The 20159-nt window shown below is 61.0% G+C and overlaps 7 protein-coding genes across 7 annotated transcripts; 2 read left to right on the forward strand and 5 right to left on the reverse strand.

Annotated features, from left to right (window-relative positions):
• Positions 1-874: 874 nt before the first annotated feature.
• Positions 875-1595, reverse strand: THITE_2113460 (uncharacterized protein). The gene has a single exon (XM_003652170.1). The coding sequence runs from the start codon at positions 1445-1447 to the stop codon at positions 1166-1168; it is 282 nt and encodes a 93-aa protein (XP_003652218.1). The 5' UTR covers positions 1448-1595; the 3' UTR covers positions 875-1165.
• A 1849-nt stretch (positions 1596-3444) lies between these two features.
• On the reverse strand, positions 3445-6487 carry THITE_152620 (uncharacterized protein; the record flags this gene model as incomplete). The annotated part of the gene is made up of 8 exons (XM_003652171.1): positions 3445-4464; positions 4525-4665; positions 4720-4803; positions 4864-4982; positions 5032-5167; positions 5234-5303; positions 5361-5522; positions 5601-6487. The coding sequence occupies 8 exons, from the start codon at positions 6485-6487 to the stop codon at positions 3445-3447; spliced, it is 2619 nt and encodes an 872-aa protein (XP_003652219.1).
• Positions 6488-7707: 1220 nt separating this feature from the next.
• On the reverse strand, positions 7708-9468 carry THITE_2048425 (uncharacterized protein; the record flags this gene model as incomplete). The annotated part of the gene is made up of 1 exon (XM_003652172.1): positions 7708-9468. One exon carries the CDS (start codon positions 9466-9468, stop codon positions 7708-7710), a length of 1761 nt encoding a protein of 586 aa, XP_003652220.1.
• Positions 9469-10031: 563 nt separating this feature from the next.
• On the forward strand, positions 10032-10904 carry THITE_2043399 (uncharacterized protein; the record flags this gene model as incomplete). The annotated part of the gene is made up of 3 exons (XM_003652173.1): positions 10032-10269; positions 10333-10562; positions 10683-10904. The coding sequence occupies 3 exons, from the start codon at positions 10032-10034 to the stop codon at positions 10902-10904; spliced, it is 690 nt and encodes a 229-aa protein (XP_003652221.1).
• A 93-nt stretch (positions 10905-10997) lies between these two features.
• On the reverse strand, positions 10998-13223 carry THITE_2065711 (uncharacterized protein). Its single transcript, XM_003652174.1, has one exon. The coding sequence runs from the start codon at positions 12764-12766 to the stop codon at positions 11390-11392; it is 1377 nt and encodes a 458-aa protein (XP_003652222.1). The 5' UTR covers positions 12767-13223; the 3' UTR covers positions 10998-11389.
• A 1740-nt stretch (positions 13224-14963) lies between these two features.
• THITE_126073 (uncharacterized protein) lies at positions 14964-17340 on the reverse strand. The gene has a single exon (XM_003652175.1). The coding sequence runs from the start codon at positions 16975-16977 to the stop codon at positions 15664-15666; it is 1314 nt and encodes a 437-aa protein (XP_003652223.1). The 5' UTR covers positions 16978-17340; the 3' UTR covers positions 14964-15663.
• A 790-nt stretch (positions 17341-18130) lies between these two features.
• Positions 18131-20036, forward strand: THITE_55699 (uncharacterized protein). The gene is made up of 5 exons (XM_003652176.1): positions 18131-18340; positions 18408-18510; positions 18595-18761; positions 18815-18849; positions 18905-20036. Exons 1-5 carry the CDS (start codon positions 18298-18300, stop codon positions 19877-19879), a joined length of 1323 nt encoding a protein of 440 aa, XP_003652224.1. The 5' UTR covers positions 18131-18297; the 3' UTR covers positions 19880-20036.
• Positions 20037-20159: the final 123 nt, after the last annotated feature.

The following is a 20159-nucleotide window of genomic DNA, read 5'->3' on the forward strand; positions in this document are numbered from 1 at the left end:
GCTCTTGCCTCGCCTGTCGTTTGTATGCACCATCTCCATTTGACCCGGGGTCCTGGGGATTCGTCAAACGTCCCGAGGTGGTTCGATGCGCGTCTTCTGCCGGCCGGATCAACACAAGAGCGCGGAGGCATGAGCCAATCTGATCGCATGTTATCAGACTTCGTTATGCACCTCCGGGCAGGGCAGCGAGACGCCCAGTCCAAACGGAGCTGATGCATGTGTCAAGCCGGCCAGCCACTGCTAGGTGCGCTGCCCGGACACATCTGGCTGGTGCCGTGAGGTTTCCTTCACCCAAGCCGATGGTTCGACTGCGGCTGTCTGGTCCGTCGATGGGTGTTTTGGCATCTGCAAGGGGGGGAGCGGCGGGGGGAGGAAGTCTCACATATCGGACGGGAACTGCATCGTGAAAGGATTGTCAAAACATCAAAAGCGTCGAAGGCGGATGGTAATGCGGGTAACAGGGAGGTCGGGGTGCGAGCCAACAGTCGATTTGGACCGAGAATGGCTCCACCGACCTGGCTCTGCACGCCCCAGACGACCGCCTGATTCAGTGGAACCAGGGGCGGTTGCGCATTTTCGCCCATGGCAGTGTCGAAGCTCTGTGTTTCACATGGTTTATATCGTACGAGGCGGGGTTTGGAATATCGCGCACAAGCTTTCGCGAAGCCTTTGCCGCTCCCGCGCCCGCGCCCACCGTGACCCTAACCCCTGCCCAGCTGCACGTGAGACCCCTGAGCTTCCACATCGCCCCTGGCCACATGGGGACAATGAGCAATGACGGTTGTCGAGTTTGTGTGGAGAGGATGCTGCACACTCACGATCTAACCACGGGGCAGCAGCTGTCTCGGCGGGGTTTGGAAAGATGCTTGGCGAGCTGGTTCGGTCTCAGTCGCGTCTAAGTGTACTGCTACAGCCCTAGTCTCTCTCGTAAGGCGTTGTCATAAGTCTATATATTCGTCCTTCAGTCCCGGTTTGTGGCCGCTCGGTGTTGTTCTCACGCCGGCAAGCAGCAGCTTCACAGCACAAACACTCCAGAATTCCTCACGGCTCTGGCAGTCCGTGACGGTCCTGTTGTGCCTGGCGGCGCATATCACAGTCAGCCCCAGCAGCGGACTTCCTATTTCTGCGCGTTCCCCAGATTGCCCGTCAAGTGGTCCGGAGGGGACTACAGCCAAGCCTCGTTTCCGTCGCCGCCGGCAGCCTCCACTCCGCGCACGCTCCCGCCGTACCCGGCCGACCTCCACCGCAGGCAGAACTCGGGCTCATATAGACCCCGTATCCTTCCCGTCGTCCCGGCCAACGCCCTCCCTTCCGACTCGCCAACACCCGGCCGCCTCCACCAGCCCAATCCGTCGAAGGTTGCCCCTGCTCTTCCGGCTGCCGTCAGCACTACCCCTACAGCCAACACTACCGCCGCCAGTACCCGCAGTCGTCCGGCGAGAACCATCTTCTCCGCCGCCAAGACCCGTCCGCTTCGCCTCGTCGAGGAGTCTCTCATCCGCAGCCGCAAGCGCAAGGCGCCCGTCTTCTACGCGCAGAGCTCGCGCACCGCTATCAGGTCCCTGACGTACATCACCGTCCAGCACCGCCATCACCACCAGCCGCCAGACTCGGCGACGACGACGACAACACCGCCAGCAGGAGGAGCAACCGCTGACATAATGGCCACCACCAACCCCGTCATGCCCAAGGTCACTGCCCCCCTTCCCAGCCTGCCCGGCACGGCCATACGCCCTGGTGCTGGCGCCAGCGGCGGCGGCGAGGGCGACAAGGATAGACTGTTGGCTGACTTGCGTCGTCAGGTACGCCGTTTCTTTCGCGCATTATCCTCTCTCTCTCTATCTCTAGCCTTTTCATGATCCTCAATGAAGTTATCCTTTCCACCCACATAAAGCATAATCGGTTGTTGCTCTTGTCTGGTAAGCCTGGTGGTCTGCCGCAACAGGAGGACTGACAAAGGGAAACAAACGAAAAACAGCTCGACGACTCGGCGTCGGACGCCTCGTCGGTCGACTCGCGCGGCCGCCGGCGCCGCCGGAACAACAACAAGCAGCTCACGCAGGCCGGCGGAGGCGGGCTGGCCGCCCCGGCGGTGCTCCCGCGGCTGGCCGAGACGAAGCCGGTGCGGCTGCAGCTGGGGCTGAACCTGGACGTCGAGCTCGAGCTGAAGGCGCGGCTGCAGGGCGATGTGTCGCTGACGCTGCTGTGAGTTCTGACCCAGTTCGATCCGTAACCCTTCTCACCAACCCAAACCCACCCCCACCCCCCCCCTTCATCGACATTCCCGCCTATCACCCCCTCCCTTCGCTTCAACCTCAACCCACCTCTGGACGTCCCTACCGCAGGGGAAGAAGGCAGTCTCAGTCGATAGCTGACATGCTGACCCCCCTTTTCTTTTCCCCCCCTCCCCCATCAAAAGACAATAAATTAGAAAACGCACGCACACCCAAGCCAACCTGCAAAAAAACCCCACCTCCACAAAGGAAATAGAATCGAAACGACCCCCTCGACTCGACCACCACCGCCGTCAGCTACCGAACTGCGCCCCGACCCCCACCACCTCGGCACGGTCTCCCACGACCTCTTTGTCCTGCGCGTGGGCCGCTTCCGGCTGCGCCGGCGGTGGATCGACCGCGACGTGAGCGCGTCGCTGACGGCTGCTGTTGTGCTGGGTATTGCGCTGGCTGGGTTCCTGTTGGGCTGGTTTGCCGCGGGGGCGGCGGGGGTGGCGGGGGAGCTGCTGGGTTGGGGGTGTTCTTTTTGAGTGTTCTCCTTGAGCGTTCTTATTTCTCTTCTCTGCTTTTCGGTCTCTTCCTCTTCCTCTTGTTCTCCTTGCTGGTCTCAAGGAGGTCTCGAGGAGGAGGAGGTGGGGAAAAGGGGGGAAGGGGATATAAGGGACGGGGGAGGTAAGGGATCTCTGAGCAATGTTGTGCATGATGACAGGGGAGCAAATGGGTTCTGGGAACAAAATCAGTGGAACATGAAGATTGTATTCAAATTGGATATGGATGGTTTCTTACCACCTGGAGCATCGCCGGTATCTCCTGTTTTGTGTAGGTTCGCTTTGTTGCATCTCTCCCGTGTCCTCCTCACAGCGCCTCCTGACTGTCGAAGTCGAAGACGGAGACACATCCACGCCTCTCACAGATGTAGCGTTGCTATAAACCGTGAGCAGAAACAATGAAACAGTCCCACGACGGGTGAACGCTCTCGGTATTGAGATTACATTACACTGCTCAACTCTTCATCAATGCACACAAGAACAGATTCCCAATCCCGTCCCCCCAAAGTCCGCCACCGGCACCTTGACATTAGATCTGGTATCCAGACATAACTGCTCATATCCACACACTTATCCCACCCGGTCAGATCAACGCAAATCCCCGCAATCAACGCCGCTGATAATCGTACACTTCCGTCCCCAGCCTCCATCCATCCACTCATTCACCTCCCACTCCCACGACTCCCACTCCTCCCCGCCGAAACAGCCACCGACGCGGACGCAGACATTGATGCAGACACCGACGCAGTCCCCGACGCCGATCCCGACCCGGCGCTCGCCGGCGGCCGCTGCGCCCGGCGCGACGGCAGCGCCTCGACGCTGGGCGGGCGCGGCCCCGCGTACGCGAGCGCGGGGATGGTCAGGCCGTAGCCCTCGGTGCGGCCGGCGCGGTCGTGCTGGTCGATCTCGACGCAGATGCACACGTCGAGGCCGCCGTCGGCGGCGCGGCCGTGCCGGGCCGGGTCGGCCGCCTTGTGCTTGGTGCCGCAGTTGACCTCGCCCGCGTGCAGTGGGTGGTGGCCGTCTTTGGGTTTGTTGCTGCTGCTGTTGTTGTTGATGTTGTTGTGGTCGGGATTAGTGTGGTCGGGGTCGCCGTTAGCGGCGGCAACGGGCGCGGCGGGGTCGTCACGGCTGTTGTTGTTGGGCGAGTTCTCGGTGAGCATGGCGAAATTGCGGCTCGGCATGGTGACGCTGTTGTGGCTCGCCGTTTTGGTGCTGTCGCCCGGATCCTTGTCGAACAGCCTGAGCAGCGTCTCGTCCGTCTCGTCGTTGAGGTGGTGGATCTTGTTGCGGCGCGCGAGCAGGTTGGCCACGGCCGCGGGCGGCGGCTTGTTGACGATGGCGGACGAGACGACGTTGACGATGTAGCGGTAGTCCTGCTCGACGGGGATGTTCAGCCGCGGGTTCGCGTAGAACCGCCCCAGCGCGGCGAGGTGCACGTCGCCGCTCAGGATGGTGATGCGGATCGAGAACTGGGCGCAGATGCCCTGCAGCTTCTCGACCAGCCAGTTGCGCTCCTTCTTGTGCGTGCGCGCCGTGTAGTGGTCGTCGAGATCGTCCAGGAGATCCACGCTGCCATCGAACGAGTTGAAGAAGCTGCCGCCGATGCCCATGCGGCGGTTCAGCAGCTTGATGGGGCCCATGACCGGGCTCGAGAAGATGTTTTCGAGCCAGGTTAGGCGCTGGGGTTGTTAGCACACGCTCAGCGAGAAAATGTAGGGAGTAAAAGCGGCTGGACCCACGGGATACGCGATGGGAATTCCCAGGAGCAGGATCAGATGCTTGAACGGGCGCCCAGAGCTTGCCGCAGCCTGGAGTTCCTGCTTCAGGCGGGTGAAGATGGCATCGTACGTCGCGGGGTAGTTGACTTGGTGTCTCGTGCGCTGTGCTGCGTTAGGCGGGAAGCTAGATCACCAAGCGGACGGAAAAGTATATACCTCGGTGCGGGCGTCGATGCCCAAGAAGGCGATCCTAGCACCCAGCCGGGCAAACATGTTGTGGGAATGCTCGGCGACATACGGCTACACCACGTAAGCTAGCTGTTCCGTTCCGAGTGATGCTTCAAGGAGAGGGAGACCTACTCCAGCCTGTGGACCGTAGATGTAGTTGGGCTCCTCGATGCGCGGGTGGACGTATACGTTCATGGACTGGCTGGGATCGATGCCCTGTGCTTCTTCGACCGAAGCAGGCGGAACAGAATCTGCGCTGGTTAATGCGGCTCCTCCGGCTGCTGTTAGAGAAGCACCCACCTGATGTGTAGGTCGACGGCGGCGGCGGGAGGTGGTGCTGGAACAGCATGTAGTACTTGTGCGCGGTGCCGCCGATGCCCCTGAAGACGTCGCACTTCATGAACTCGTTCACATACGATCCAAATCCGTCAATGATCTGGGGGGGCGTCAGCATCCGCCATGGTCCTTCGGTTTCAAGCGAGCTGGACGGCGCGCCGCTTACGTCGTGGTCATCCCAGATGTTCAACTGCGGGATCTGACCGTTGGCAGTCGCAAAGGGCTCGGTCGAGTACCTGTTGCGGCGTCGGTTAGCAAGCAAAGCTCTTTAAAGCAAAAGCGGCCCCACGCACCAGCGGATGTAGTTCCTCAGGTAGTAGTCGTCGCACTCTCGGCGCAGGCTCTCCGGGAACGGGTGGTCCCTCCTCTTCTTCGGGTTCGCAATGTCGGACCACGGCCGGAGCGGACCCGAGACCCGAATGCCGTCGTTGTAGATCTGGTCGCCGCCGCCAATCCTGCGACCATCGTTAGCATCTGAAAGGAGCCCCCGCCTTTCTCAACCCGGAGCCAAATTGCTCCTGCTTCTTTCTTACATGACGTGGAACGGCCGCTGATGGTGCCGGCGAAGCACGTCGTTCCACAGCGCCGGGCCGCTCCAGGCCTCCTCATCGGTGCCGACGCTGAACCCGTTGCACGAGTAGAACATGATGCGCATGGACTCGTCGAGCGCGGGCACGAAGAAGCTGTTGACGCGCGGTTTCGTCGCGCTGGCGAACCGCAGCCCCGGCAGCTCATACTCCCACCGGGTCTCGGCCGCCTCCATCTCAATCCGAAGGTCAAACCGCCAGAAGGTGTTGCGCGCGTCCGAGTAGAGACATATGCCCTGGACATCCACGCCGGTCCTCGCGCCGCTGCCGTCCCCACCGACCCTGCGCAGGGTGAGCGTCGGCACGACAGGCTGCGTGCGCCCGCCGCCGGCCGTGACCACCAGCACGCTTCCGACCCACACGGCACCGTCCATCCGGCGGTAATTCAGCAGCGGGCCGCAGACGATCTCCTTGCCGTCCGGCGGGGGCCCGGCCCGTGGCTGTTGTTGGCGGCCAGCAGCGGGAGTGCTGTCCTCGACAGCGGCCCTCGCGTCGGGCGCGCCGGCCACGACGGGCCTGAAGCGCGCGGTGGCGGGGCGCGAGCGGGCCTCGGCGCTCGGGGGCTCGACGCGCGACTTGTTGAGGAAGTCGGCCAGGTCGCTGACGCCGCCGCCGCGCGAGTGGGCGTCGCGGGCGACGGGGCTGGCACCGTGGTGGTAGTGGTGGGCATGCGTCTTCTCGTAGCGCGAGAAGGCCGTCGACTCGGCGTGCCGCCAGCGGTTGGCCGAGGCGTACGGGTTGCGCGCGTCGCGCTGGTCGTGCTCGTGCTCGTAGTCGTCGGTCTGCGCGTCGCGGCCGCTGTCGGCCGGCGCGTCTAGAGCTTGCGAAGCCATTTGGCAGATTGATGGCTGTCCGGATGGCTCCGGGGGTTGAACTGAATGGCTCCTCGTTCGGTTTGTGATATGGGCGCAAGCTTAGATTCGGCCAATTGATGCTAGCGCATGAAACCAAGCAATGCAGAGCCGGAAGAAAAAGTAAAGATATTGTCTAACTACTGATCTGACACCAGCAGCGAGGGCGAAATTAGTTGTGCTACTCGGCGCGCTGCAGCGACAAGGGCAGCGGAAGGATGCCACTCAGTCGAGACTAGCGCATCCAGAGCTGTCGAACCAGGCAGGCCTTGGCGACTCCTGAAGACGACGGAGGCCGGCTGAGGGACAGGTGAACGGCAATTGCTTTCCAGGCGCCGACGACTAACTATCTTAAACAACTAGGGGAGGTGTAGTTAGAGGATTGAGACCGAAAGGGGATCCAACTGGCAGCGCCGTCTGGAGTCCGGCATGCAGAGTTGGTTAAGCTTAACAAAGGAGAATTTGGACGGAGGAAGAAACGGGCGACGCCGATGGGAAGCCAACACCGGCGTTCGTCGGTTTCGAGTCTGCTCTTTGGGAAATGTCAATCGTCGGTGGTCGCCACATCAGGCTCGATCACGTTGCTTCCCCTGGCCCGGGCCGGTTGCAGATTTCTCGCGGCGACAAGTTGCGATCGCCATACTTGATGGTTGGAGGCCTGCCGCGTTGCTCACGGAGGCACAGAGGTCCAGCGGACACCCCTGCGCGTCTCGGGAGATCACAGGGGCGCAGACGGCAGAGACGGCAGCGATCTTGCGTCATGCCCAGAGCCCGCCAAGCCTGTCCCTGGCTGCTGGTTAGTTGGAAGTGGGCCTAGAGTACACTACACGTATACGGATTACATAGCTCTACACTAAGCCAAGACCGGCTAGTCGGCAAAGGCTACACTAGTTCCCCAGAAAAAACGTGGGCTCCTGGTTGTTCCGCGCGACTTCCGGAAGACACTCGTTAGCGCGCCCGGTTACGGTAAACAAAGCGACCCTCGCGGAAAAGGGCACTGTCAGTCTTTGGGATACAGAGTTGTTACACCTTTACACTATATGTACATAGCAGTTATCGCCAATCGCAGTGATCTAGTCTCCGGACGCCTTCTATGTCTGTCCCCACAGGTAGTTAGTTATAGGTATTTTACCTGCAATGTTCAAGGCCGATTTCGCCGAGCCGGAGTCGCAGGGCAGTGCACGCCACCTCCCGAGGCACAACTACGCTTTCGCCGCCGATGGTGCCTTTGCTAGGGAGTCTCGGTGTGTGGCGCGAGCGCTCTGCTGCTGGTTGGCCGGCCGTGTCCTCTCCAACAGATACGCAGCAACGATGCCGGCGACCATGCCCACCAGATGAGACGTAATGTCCACCTTGAAGCGCGCGGCCGTGAAGTAGCCGCTGAGGTTCAGGCCGGCCGCCAGCGCCAGGAGCGCAAGTCCCTGGATGCCCTCGCTCGGCGGCGGCGGGAGGCCAAAGATCTTGAAGTATTCAAACCGGTGCAGCCAGAAGTACGCCGCACCCACCCCGTACACCGCCCCGGACGCCCCCAGGGAACACAAGTCGAGCCGGTTCCTCAGCACCGCCCATGTCAGCATCCCAAGCGAGCCGACCGCGCCAGATGCGAAGTAGGTCGCTAAGAAGGGGCCCCTCCCAATGTCGTCGTGCAGGCGCACGCCGAGGAACCAGAGGATCACCATGTTCTGCAGCAGATGGAGCAGCGACACGTGCGAGAAGACGGCGCTGAGCATCATCGGTGCCCTGGGCGTGGCCGCGACGATAATAAAGTGCCGGTTGAGAAAACCCCAGATCGGCGGGATCTTCCAGAGGGCCCAGCCTATCAGGTTGGCCAGCATGAGCGCGCCCACCGTCGCAGCCGCCGGAGGGATGTCGGGGAACAGCCGGTCCGCCCGCTTCGGCGGCCGGTAAACAACGGCGAATGCCAGGCAGAGCCCGCACACGGCGACGACGAAGGCGGCCGACGGCAGGAGGCGCTGCCACTTCTTCATCTTGGGCGGCTCCTTGAGATCCGACTGTCCCTTGCGCATGTACTCCTGCATCTTGGGGCTCAGCTGCCGCACCGGCGGCTTGTCCGCAACCTGCAGCGGCCCCGCCACGCCGTGGCGCTCTTCCTCTTCCCGCTTCTTCCGCTCTGCCTCCCGCCGCTCGAGCTCCGCCTCCCATTGCGCCTTCTTCTGCGCCCGGATGGCGTCCAGCGCGCTCGGTCCGTAAACGCTCTCCTTCGCCGCGGGCTTGCTGTCCTTCGCCGCGGGCTTGCTGTCCGTCTCGCGGTAGAGCTTCAGTCTTGTCCCGTACCCCGGCCCGCTGCCTGGCTGTTCCGATTGTCCTCCCTCATCCCCGGCGGCACCGTTCTCCAGCGCAGCCAGTTCGTCCTCGGCCCGGAGACCCGCGTTTGCGATCTCGTCCACGGGGACGCGGCTGCGGAGATATTCGAGGGCGCGCTTTTGGTGTTCGGCGGAAAAGACCATGGTGTTGACCCGCAGGGCCGGGTCGTCAAGCGTGCCGGCGACGCGGCGCCCGTGGAGGATCCGTAAGAGTTGGTTTGCGGCAGTCGTGCTGATGTGCGGCCCGAATATGGCAACCACCTCGTCCGCAGACAGGTCACGCTTGGCAAACGGTAAACCTTCTCGGTCTGTATAGGTTGGTGGGAGGTCGACATATTTTGTGATGACTGTCTGGCCGCCGATGAATGTGCGTATGCCGGGCCACTGCGGAAGACAAGTGGGTCGGAAGTGGCTTAACAGGGGCGACGGTGGTGCTGCTTTTCGGCCCCATCCTGCTCGCCGCTGTTGTGGGAGCTGTCGCTGTGGTGATGGCCAGGACGAACAGCAGCGACTCGAAAGGCGGGAAGCTGGGATCGGCCTGGCGCACAGTGTCGGTGTCGGTCGCGAGAGGGCGAGGGGACGGGCAGCCGCCTGGACGCTGCACCGCAACGCACCGACGCCCAGGCTGCACGTGTTCATGGTCGCGAATATGGCGCCCGCAGTTGCGCCGCCTCGGTTCTAGCCGTCCATGCGCTGGCCGCTGAAGAACCAAAGGGATGAAGACCGGTTGCTGCCATCGCGCGACTGCGAAAGCCGCGAAATTTCTAAGCTAAATTTCCCGGCATGGCGGACACCCGGCAGGCAAGGGGCTGCAGCGCCATTGGATGGAGAGAAGAACAAGTTCCCACAGCGGGGCGGGGTCCCGCTTGCCGGGGTCCCCGCCATCTCGAACCTCAACAGCAACAGGCAGCTCCCGAGCTTGCGTTGACAAAAATCGGTCGTGACGGTACTTAATGCGCCGTCCTCGCTTATCCGCCGACCATTCGAGGCATCCTCCCCAACTGCGATAAATCTCGTCAACAGCAACTCCAAGCAAATCTGTTCAATTCATACATCGACCACGCCAACCATCCCGCTATCCGAACCTCACCCTGCGGCGACTCACAACCGTCCCAAGACCGCCGTGACCGCCACCATATATCAGGAACCAAAGCATCCCAAGGATATCCCGAGCGAAACAAGGGGAGGTGAAAAGAAAAAAAATGTCAGCCGACTCCGTCCCCATAACCCCGGCCCGCTTCGCCGCCGCGCTCAAAGACCTGCCGCTCTCGTCCCTCCACCTCAAACTGCTCGAGCTGCGCAACAGCATCGCCCATCTGGACTACTCCAACGAGCAGCTGCGACCCTACGCCGAGGGGACCGCGACCGCCTTCTCCTCAGCAGAAGCAGCAGCAGCAGCAGCAGCAACAACAACTACTACAACAACGACAACAGAACCAAGTGCCCAACAACAACAACAACAACCACAGCAACAACGACAACAAGCCCAACAGCTCACACCAGACCCGGACTGCGCCGAGGCGATCCGCGAGAACGAGGAGGTGATCGCGCGCATGCAGGAGCGCATCCGGCTGGTGCGGGCCGAGGTGGAGAGCCGCGGGCTGAGCTGGGCCGAGTTCCAGGGGGCGGGCGCGGGGGCGGTGCGGGACGACGGCGATGCCGACGTGAGCGCCGAGGTGGCGGCCGAGGCGGCGGAGGAGGAGGAGGAGGAGGAGGAGGGAGAGGAGCCGGTGGTCAATGGCGATGGGGGGGTGGTGAATGGGGTTCAGGTGAATGGCGCGTCGGCTACGGCGGAGGGTGGAGGAGGAAGAGGAGGAGAAGGTAATGGTGGTGGTGGTGCGGGGGGCCGCGAGGGACAGCGGCACGCGGCGTGGACGGACGGGACGTTCCAGACGGGTGTGATCCGGGACGGGGGGCTGCACTTCGATGCTGTGGCTGGGTCGAGGCCCGGGCGGGGTCCCGGGGGGTCGCTTACGGATGAGGAGCTGAGGCGGAGGATGGAGGAGCAGCTGCGGGGTTTGGGAGGGGACGAGGAGGAGGGGGAGGATGATGCCGACGGCGGGTTGCACTTGTAGCAGCAGGGCAGCCGCGGGGGCCTCCAGAGGCATGATAGCGTTGGCTTACGGTACGGAAGGGAGTTCAGTTTTCAACACCCGGTTACGGTCCATCACGGTAAGGAAGTCTTCTGTTTCGTTGTTGATACTGATGGAGCCCCGTGTGGTGGAACACACAGCAGGCATCTCAGGTTGTATGACAATTCGGGCCCGAGTGCTAAGCCGATTGGGAAAACAAAGAAGCAGGTTGAGAAGGACAGAGGGAATGATCATGCTGTCTGAAATGACACAAGGCGCCCTCCCATTTTTGCGGATACAGCCGCTCCGAACGCCGCGCCCAACCACCCGACTCCCAAGCCTAAGCCCAAGCCCCTTTCAATGCGAGTTGCTTTGCCGTATCAACATGCTGCGCCGGGTCCCATGCTGCGAGGAAAAAGAAAGTGAAACACAATGAACCGAGAGGACAGATAGGAAAACGTGTGAGAACGGAGACTGGTTCCGGAAAACTAAGAATGCACCGTCACGTCGGGGCCGACAGGTATGGCTGGCTGAGCCAGCTTGTCGAGGTCGGGTGTGGAGCTCGTGTTAGTGATATCGCGCAGCGGGTGTGCGGTGTCGCTGCTGTCCACGCTGGACGATGCTCTGTCGTCGTGCCCCGAGCTAAGAATAGTGGGCAACCTCGGCTTCTGAGCGGCATGGGTCGATAACGAGGCGTTGCTCAGCGTGTTGGGGCTCTTGGACAAGTATATCCCCTCGTCTTCGTCTTCCGACTCCTCCACCCCGGGCGGCCGGTGGTTCACCCGTCTTTTTCTGCTGCTCATCTCATCGGTTTCCTCCTCGGACTCGGTAGCAGAGCTGCTTGTTGCCGTCGTGCGCCGGCTCCTGGTCCTCGCCGCCGTCGAGACTCGCGACCTCGACTTCTGCAGCGACGGCGTCGATCGCCGCGCGTCATCCAAGGGCGTCTCACCCCTTCGTATCCTAGCCTCGACGGCCTTCTCGCCCACCAACCTCCCCAGCGATCCTCCGTCCCGGGTGGAGACGGTTCTCCTAGACGCCGCGCTCATGGTGCTCGCGCTCCTCGAGACGGGCACCTTGCCCTCCATGACCTTCGCCGGCGGTGGCGGCTGGAGCATCCAGCGGAGGGCATCCTTGTGCGCGGGCCTGCTGCTGACGACCGGCGGGTGGTAGTCGTTGACGGGCGGGTTCCTGGGTGTGAAGTAAAAGTTGTACCGGTCCTCGTCCGTGATCTGCTTTTCCAGCCCCAGCTTCGACTCCATGTAGCGACCGGCCGTCGTGCCGGCGTGCTTGATGGCGTCCATCAGCTTGTGGCGGCCCGACCACGCCGACTCGTGGCCCCACAACTCCTCGTCCTCGCGTTGGTACCGTTTCAGGTTCCAGTCGGCATTGGTGGATATGGATGCTGTCTTGCTGAGCGCTGGACTCGTCGGTTCCTCCTCGGGAACCACGGTCGGGGCGCTCGCCAGGCCCTGGGCATTGGCTGGGCTGGTGGACGGTCTCGGGCTGGCGATCGATCCCAGCTCGGACATGCTGACCACCACGCTGCTCCCGGTTCCGATGCTCGGGCGGCCGTCGCGGCTCGCCGCGGTCAGACGCCGCTGGCTGAGGCTCTTGGCGATCCCTTCACTCCCTCTCCTCTTCTTGGGCAGACTCGGCCCCATTCGGATCTCCTCGTCCCAGTAAGGGTTGGTGTGGAACGGATCCGGATGTCGGTATAGGTGGGGCTGCTCCATGACGATGCGCTCCTTCCTCTGCCTCTCCCTCTTGGCATGCTGCCGCGTTTTGTGCTGGTGATGGAATTCGTGGCATGGTGTGCAGGCGAGGAAGTAGAAGATGGCGGACTGGACGGCGACAAGGAACGACATGTCCGGCTCTCGTCGCCGCCTTTCTCGGCTGCGCGGTTCGCTTCTCTCCGAGGCCGTTGATCTACCGCAAGGACATTTGGGAAACTGCGTCCGGAAGGTAATTGAGTGTGGGCGGCTGCCAAGGACGGGTCCAACGAGGGTAGTGTATGCTGCTGGTCAAGTCTGCGCCACCACAGCAACGTTCACAGCCAGGGCGCCACACGGTGGGCTATTCGGCAGCAAAAGATCGGCGGGTTGAATACTCAGATGTCGATGGTGGCGGGCAGCCACAGTCAAGGTAAAAATAGACAGAAGCGCCGACTGGATTCCTGCGTCGGGGCGGGGGCGTCGAGAGCGAGGGCGTGCAAGCCGTGTGCGGAGTGCGGAACTAGGACGTCAACACAGACACGTCTTACGGTAGTCCGGAACGCAGATGTCTCTACCCCTCAGTAGCGCGCATATGCAAAGCAGTTCACAGGCGTAATGGGTAGGATACTCGAGGACTCGGGAAGCCGGAACCAAGGTGTGCGAGTGCGAGACAACGGAGCAACCGGGCGTAAGTACCCAGCATCCGCTTCGCTGGGAAACCGGGCCGTTTGAGAACTGTGGAATGCAAGCCGAACGCGGAAATTCGATATGAGAGGAGGCGATATGGTGTACTTCGTTAGTAGGAATGGAGAGGAAAGTGAAATGGAACGAAGGACAACAGAGCGTCAGCACAAACTGCGCAAAAGTGGCCGAGAATTGATCAAACACAGCGAAAGGCGTTGGCGTCCAAGGAAAACCCGCACGAGGGGGGTGGGCTGGGAGGTTGATACGGATTGACAGTACACAAAGCGACGCCTCATTTCAAGTTCCTTACACTAGTCCAAGGGGGAAGCACAACATCGCCCACCAGCAGGCGCAGCGCCGTGGAGTCGGCAGGGACGAACAGCTTGGCAGGGAGAGGGAGGGCGCAGGGGTCCGTCCATCCACCCGCCAGCCCCTCGTCTGAATTTCCCCGTCCGACCACACAGGCCCCACGCTTGACGATCCAGCCGCAACTCGGACTGACGTTCGTTACCCACCCCGTGCAAAGAGCGGAGTACACAGTAAGCGCTGTGTGTGCTTCTTCCCTATCCAGTTCATGCGTAAGCGCAGGCGCCTGGTTTGACAATTGTCGGTTTTCGCAACCCAGGAACAGCGCTCCAAAGCGCTGCGGGACGGGACTGCCCGTCTGGGAAAGGATAAGCGTCCAAACTCGATTGCAGGGCCCAGTGTCCCGGTTGCATCGGCCGGTCCTGCAGCAAGCGCGGGGAACCGGGAACCCCTTTATTGAGGTGAGGTGGGAGGGCGGTTTAAGCGACAGCGTGGTCGTTATGATGTCGGTTAGGTACGGTACAATACGGAACCCGCGCTGTCTCTTCCGTATGAACTGTTAATCCGCACGTACACTACACTAGTGTATTCCGTAGATTGGTTCAACCTTCCAGAAGTTCCTGCATCCCAACAGTGCTCCCCCACGTCGGTGGCGTTGAGGCGCTAAGATTACCTAGCGCTTGATCGAAACGCCCGTTTCGAGACACGTGGGCCGGCTGTTGGTTCGATGATTATCACAAACTCAACACAACGCAAGCTGAGGGGGGTGCGCGTGTTCAGTTAGTGCAAATACCTTGGTTGAGTCCAAGCACAAATCGGCGGCGCTGGTTTGAGAACATGCCGGATCCAGGCGCAGCGGCACGTTGAAACGAGATGCATTGGCCGATCAGAGCAACCCGACCATCGATCGCCGCTTCAGATTCGAAACCAACGCCAGCACTTTGCTTACAGAGTACGGAATACGCAGTAACTATCCGCTGGCTGAGTCAGCTGAGACACGGCAGGGAACACTTAGACAGCGAAAGGAAAGGGTGCAGATATCACAATGCCTTTGCGTACTCCGGAGACCAGGCTGAAGGGCGTGTTGGTATTCTCTCGCCTGCGTGCACTAGTGTAGAACCCCTTCCCCCTGTCGCCACGTTGTTGCTGCGCCTTGCGCATCCGTCCTGTGGTCTCGGCAGCCGCCACCTGGATTCGAAAGCGCCAATCTGGCGGCGAGTTGACAAGGCGGCAGCAGAGATGCATATTTAACGAACGTAATGCTGCTGGCTGTGCTTGGCTGTGTCGCTCACGCCACTGCCACTGCACACGAAGAGAGACGCCAACAAGACACGAATGAAAAGAAGGAGAACGTTCAAGTCCTTGACCAACCGCTCGATTCTGCTCAGAAGTCTCGGCTATCTGTAATCCTGGGGGAGGTAAAGCCCGCAATGACCAGCTCTCCCCCTCAAAAGCCAACGCGATCATGCCTTCTAAGACAAGTGGTCACGGAAACCCCATCTGTCCTCCTTGCCGTCGCTGGTCTCTGGACCCCTTCCTTCCGCTGCTTGACGGCCGACAAAGCGTCTCCGTTCTCTCTCTGGTGTCGTCCTATCCACGGCATTCCCATCGCCTGCCCACGGACAACCTCTCTCCGTTCCATACGAAGCACCTGGTGTTCTTTTCTAGGGCCGAATGAAACCCCAACAATGTCACCACCATATGGCGACGGCAGAAAAAAAAAATGAAGGTCCAAAAAAGCATACACAGTTTTTGAAGAGCTGACAGGAAGTAAAATGAAATAGAATCGAAAGCTCAAAAAGCCGACGTCCCGAGGTACTTTTCCCGGCTTGTGATATACATACACGAACTCCTTGCCTTGCCCTCCGAAAGAAAATGTCTCCGTTATAGTACGTGGCTGAAAGGGGCGAAGCGTGCGCCCGACAAGGACCAAACCCAGCCAGCCGTAGGTGGTGTCCAATCGAGGAATAAGAGGTGCAAGGTAGCATGATGGGAGTGGGCAGGGGAGGGAGGCAGCGGGCTTCTGCAACGGCAATCACCTGCGCGGGGGGCGCAGCAGGTTAGACCTCCCACTCATTCTCCTCGGTCTCGTTGTCGTTCGTGCTCAGAGCCGCAAAGGAGGACTGCTGCGAGAACGGCTTGGCGGTCTTGCCGGTGGTCTTGTTAGCAGCAGGGCCAGCGGGGGCCGCAGCGCCGCTACCGTTGCTTGCCGCGCGGGGCTTCGTGGTAGGTTGTGGCTGCACGACGGTGGGCTCCGAGTCGATGGGGCTCTCAGCCGCAGCCTCCCTCTTCTTCTTGCTCGGCTTCTTGGTCGTCACCGTGTTCCATGCCTCCTCATCCCGGAGCATCTCCATTTGCTCCTCCTCCGAGGGCAGGGTGGCAATCCAGCTGTCGGCGGGGTTGCTCTGCACGGGGGTGGCGCTCTTGGGCACCGACACGTCCGTGTAGCTGCTGGTGTCAAACGTATCCAGAGGCTGCACGGGGAGGAAGCCGCCAGTTGTGGCGTTGCTGCTGGAGCTGCCATTGACACCGTCCCACGCAGACTGCTGCTTCTGGGCCGCCATGAAGGCGGAGCCGTCCTTGGCGGGCCGGCCCTCTGCGATGCGGGCCTGTCTCCTCTGCGCCTCCATATCAATCTTCCTCTGCTTCTCCGTTTCCTCGCGGAGGGCCTTGGCAGCCTCGGCCTTCTGGCGGTTCTGACGCTGCTTCTTGGTCTCGACCTTCTCGGGCGCCTTGGCCTTCTTTTCCTTCTTGGGCTTGACCTTGTCGGTGTCTGTCAGGCGGAGAACCGAAGGCCCGGCAGCCTTGGGCTCGAGCATGTCGCTGACGTCACCAGCGTTGACGGCCTTGAATTCGGGGGAGGCGACCGAAGACTCGTCGTCGTCGGCGTCAACACCGGCAGTCGAGGAGGGGGCGGAGACCTTGCTATCGTTGGGCGTTTCCTCGATGACCTGAGCGCGCGACTGCTTCACCGATTTCTGTCGCTTCTCGTCGCTCTTCTTGAGCGCGTTAAGGTTGGTGCCCTGCTTCACGCTGGCCAACTGCCGGGCGAACTCCCGGTTGTCGACGCCGTCATCGGAGCTATAGTTGACGGGCTGGCTGGGGGCCGCTGGCTTGGCCGTCCGTGCCTTCAGCTGGGCTGTCTTGCTTGCCTCGTCTGCATCCTTGCTGTAGGCCTCTCCCCTCTGGCGCTTCGCCTTGTCTTTGGGATCCTTGCGGTTCTGATTGTTCTGCTTGTCCTCGAGACGCTGCCGCTGCGAGGCGCCTCGTACGGCGTCACGGGCCTTTTGCTTCCCGGGCAGGCCAAAACCGACAATATAAATGCACCCGATAACGACGGTCCACCCGACCAAAGTAGAAACCGAGGCACCCATGGCGAAGTTGAGGGGGGCCACCGGCAGCTCGGGGAGAAGAAGAAAGGGAGGTGTTGCGAATTTGCGGGTCGGAGCTCGGAGAGCGAGGACGCGACGGACCCCGCCAATGACGAGCGCGCAGCACGGTCAATCGAGATGGATGATCGCGGCGTGAGCAAAAGCTCAAATGCAGGGGCCCGAACTGGATGGCAGATCGGTATCGTCCTGATTGACTAGCAGGTTGCACAAGGTCCGGGGTGAGGGCACGGAGCTTGGATTCGCGAACCGAGCGGTCGCCGACCGACTGCAGGTGAAATCTTCCGGCTTCCGGTTGCAGGATAGGATGTGAAAGGTACAGAGAATGCGCCGCAGTGCGCAAGTGCAGGTCAATGATGGGAGAGAGAAAAAGGGGTTGCGTGATGAAGGTGAAGCAGTCGAGGGTCGCGAACAGCCCAGTTGCAAGGTGTTCAGAAGGTCGGTTCCTCTTCTGGTGTTCCCCATTCGCTAGTCCCAGCTAATCTCACGGAAAAGTTGCCGCGACAGGGGTTCGGCAGGCGCTCCATGTGCGGCAACCCCAGTCAAGGTTCTTGGCTCACGAATTGGATGCAACTCTGCCTCGTAACCACTGGGTCCTCAGAGAGTGCAAGTAAAGATAAATCCGGCCAGAAGATGATGCCTACACGTAGTGAAGACCTCAATTCCACTTGCCAATGAGTAAAAGCGGTTTTGGTCCGTCCTCTGAGCGCATATTCACACTCTGAAAGTGACTGCACTGCAATACAGATCCGTGGACTCGCACGGTATATTCATGCCGTTTCAGTGGAATCGTCTCTCAAGCACCACACTTCGTATTGCTACCCAGCAATCTGTATACACAGTAAGTGCAAAATGGCAGCGCATAATTCCGCTCTCTGAATCTTTATCGTCTCCGCTCCGTCTTGATCACGGGTGTCCCTATGGATAAGCGGCACTCAAAATGTCCGGAACATGTCCTGCAAGCCAACTGAACCTCACAAGACCAGCTCCACCCATGGGACTGCCCGGCGACGTTTCCGTGGGGAACGCGGGATGGTGGGGCAAGTTTCTGTTTCGGGGTCTCTTGATAAGTTGATTCCACCACCCCTTGCCTGCCTACACAATACACAGCACATAACCTGTCCGACGGGGAACGGAGCAAAACCACAGCGTTTGGGAGCGTGAACGAAGTTGACGAGCCCTCAGCGGTTCAGTTGCGACTCCAAGACCCTCCCGCCTCATTCCCAGGGCCCGCTCAGCTCTTCGTTCCTTGCTCGGCTCAAAAGACACAAAACGTGCCCCTCGTGAGCCCCGCACTTTGCAGCCATGATGGCGCCCAAGAACCGCATTATTATCGATACCGACCCAGGTCCGTTCCGAGTCTCCCTTGTCAGATCTCAGATCCCCGAGTTCGCCACTAACACTGCTGGGCATAGGGGTTGACGATGTCTTGGCCCTGCTGCTGGCCCTCAGCGCCTCGCCCGAGGAGCTCGAGGTGGTCATGATCTCGGTTACCTACGGCAACGTTCCACTGCAGAGGTGCGATCTGATATAATCTCGCTCTCCTTGCCTGCGCATCACAGTCTGTGTCCCGCCTTGTCTGACGCCTTCCATGTCGTTCAGGTGCCTCCGGAATGTCGTGGCCTTGTTCCACGTGCTGGAGAAGGAGATGGCCTGGCGGGAGGCCACCGGAAAGCCCGCATACGGTGCCTTGAACGCCTACAAGCCCATCGTGGCTGTCGGCGCCGAGCACGCCCTCGAGGACGAGAAACTAGTACAGGATCACTTCCGTAAGGTCACGCCGCAGCTGCTTTGCTTGAGGATGCGAGGCTGACAGGCCCAGATGGTTCTGATGGTCTGCACGGCGTCCATGATGCGGTAAGCCCGGCGACACCCGTCTCTCCCCGGAAACTTCCTGACCAGTGACAATCAGCATCCGCATCTGTCCCCAGCCGACACCTGGCGCAACCTGTTCGAAGAGGCCCCCGATGGGCCGAGCGTGTCCTCCGAACCACCCTCGTACTCGAGATACTTTACCCCGAGCAGGACCCCTGCGCACAAGGAGATGCTTCGGATCCTAAGGGAGGAGCCGGAGAGCACCGTCACCATTGTGGCCATCGGCCCACTGACCAACGTAGCCCTGGCGGCGTCTGAGGACCCGGAGACCTTCCTGCGCGTCAAAGAGCTCGTCGTCATGGGAGGAGCGGTCGAGGTCGAAGGCAACGTCAGCCCGTGCGCCGAGTTCAACTGTCTCGCCGACGCGGTCGCGGCTGCTCGCGTCTTCGCCCTGACGTCGCTCATCCCCTCGTCAACCATGCCGCCCACAATCCATGGCAAATCCTTCCTGCCGCCTTACCCCGCCAAGCTGTCCCGCCAGCTGAAGCTGACGCTCTTCCCACTCGACATCACCACCCCGCACGAGCTCAGGCGGCGCGCCTTCAACGAAGTGGTCCAGCCACTCAAGGAGGCCGGCAGCCCGCTCGCCCAGTGGACCGACACCTTCATGAACGGGACTTTCAACAAGATCGACTCGATGCTCGGCGACGGCAGCGGGGCCGGCCTGTCGCTGCACGACCCCCTCTGCGTCTGGTACATGCTGTCGCGCGACGACCCCGGCTGGAAGACGGTGGCCAAGCCCCAGGACATCCGCATCGAGACGTGCGGGCAGTGGACCCGGGGCATGCACATCATTGACAGGCGGATCCGGGCCAAGCCCGGCGAAGCGGGCACAGCGGTGCAGACGCACCCGGCGGATCCTATGGACGCCGTCAGCGTCACGGTGGATGAGGTCCCTGGCGACACGATGGGCTGGCTCAGCGTACGGAAGGGCAACAGGATCAATAGGATGCTCGAGTCGCCCGTCCGGGACACCTTCGCGGAGATTCTGCTAAAGAAGGTGTTCGCGTAAGGAGGGACGCAGGCAAAGAATATAGACCGTTGCTGTATGAGACCTGGTTTGTTTCATTCTGGGTATCTTAAAACCGAGGTAGCCATCGGGTGGAGGAGTAAAATCCAGCCACCCTTTCTATCTCTTTCTCCTCTCAATGTCAGCGAATAATCTCTCGTGTGAGGATAGCGTAGAAGTCAGGTGGTGAGAGGCATACCCTGCAAAGGCGCCCTTCCAAATCCCAAACGCCAGGCTAAGAGCAAGACCCCTCCCATTCCCACCACGCCCTCCACGGTGCGGG

Source organism: Thermothielavioides terrestris, chromosome 2, assembly GCF_000226115.1.
Source record: "Thermothielavioides terrestris NRRL 8126 chromosome 2, complete sequence".
Classification (NCBI taxonomy): Eukaryota; Fungi; Ascomycota; class Sordariomycetes; order Sordariales; family Chaetomiaceae; genus Thermothielavioides; species Thermothielavioides terrestris.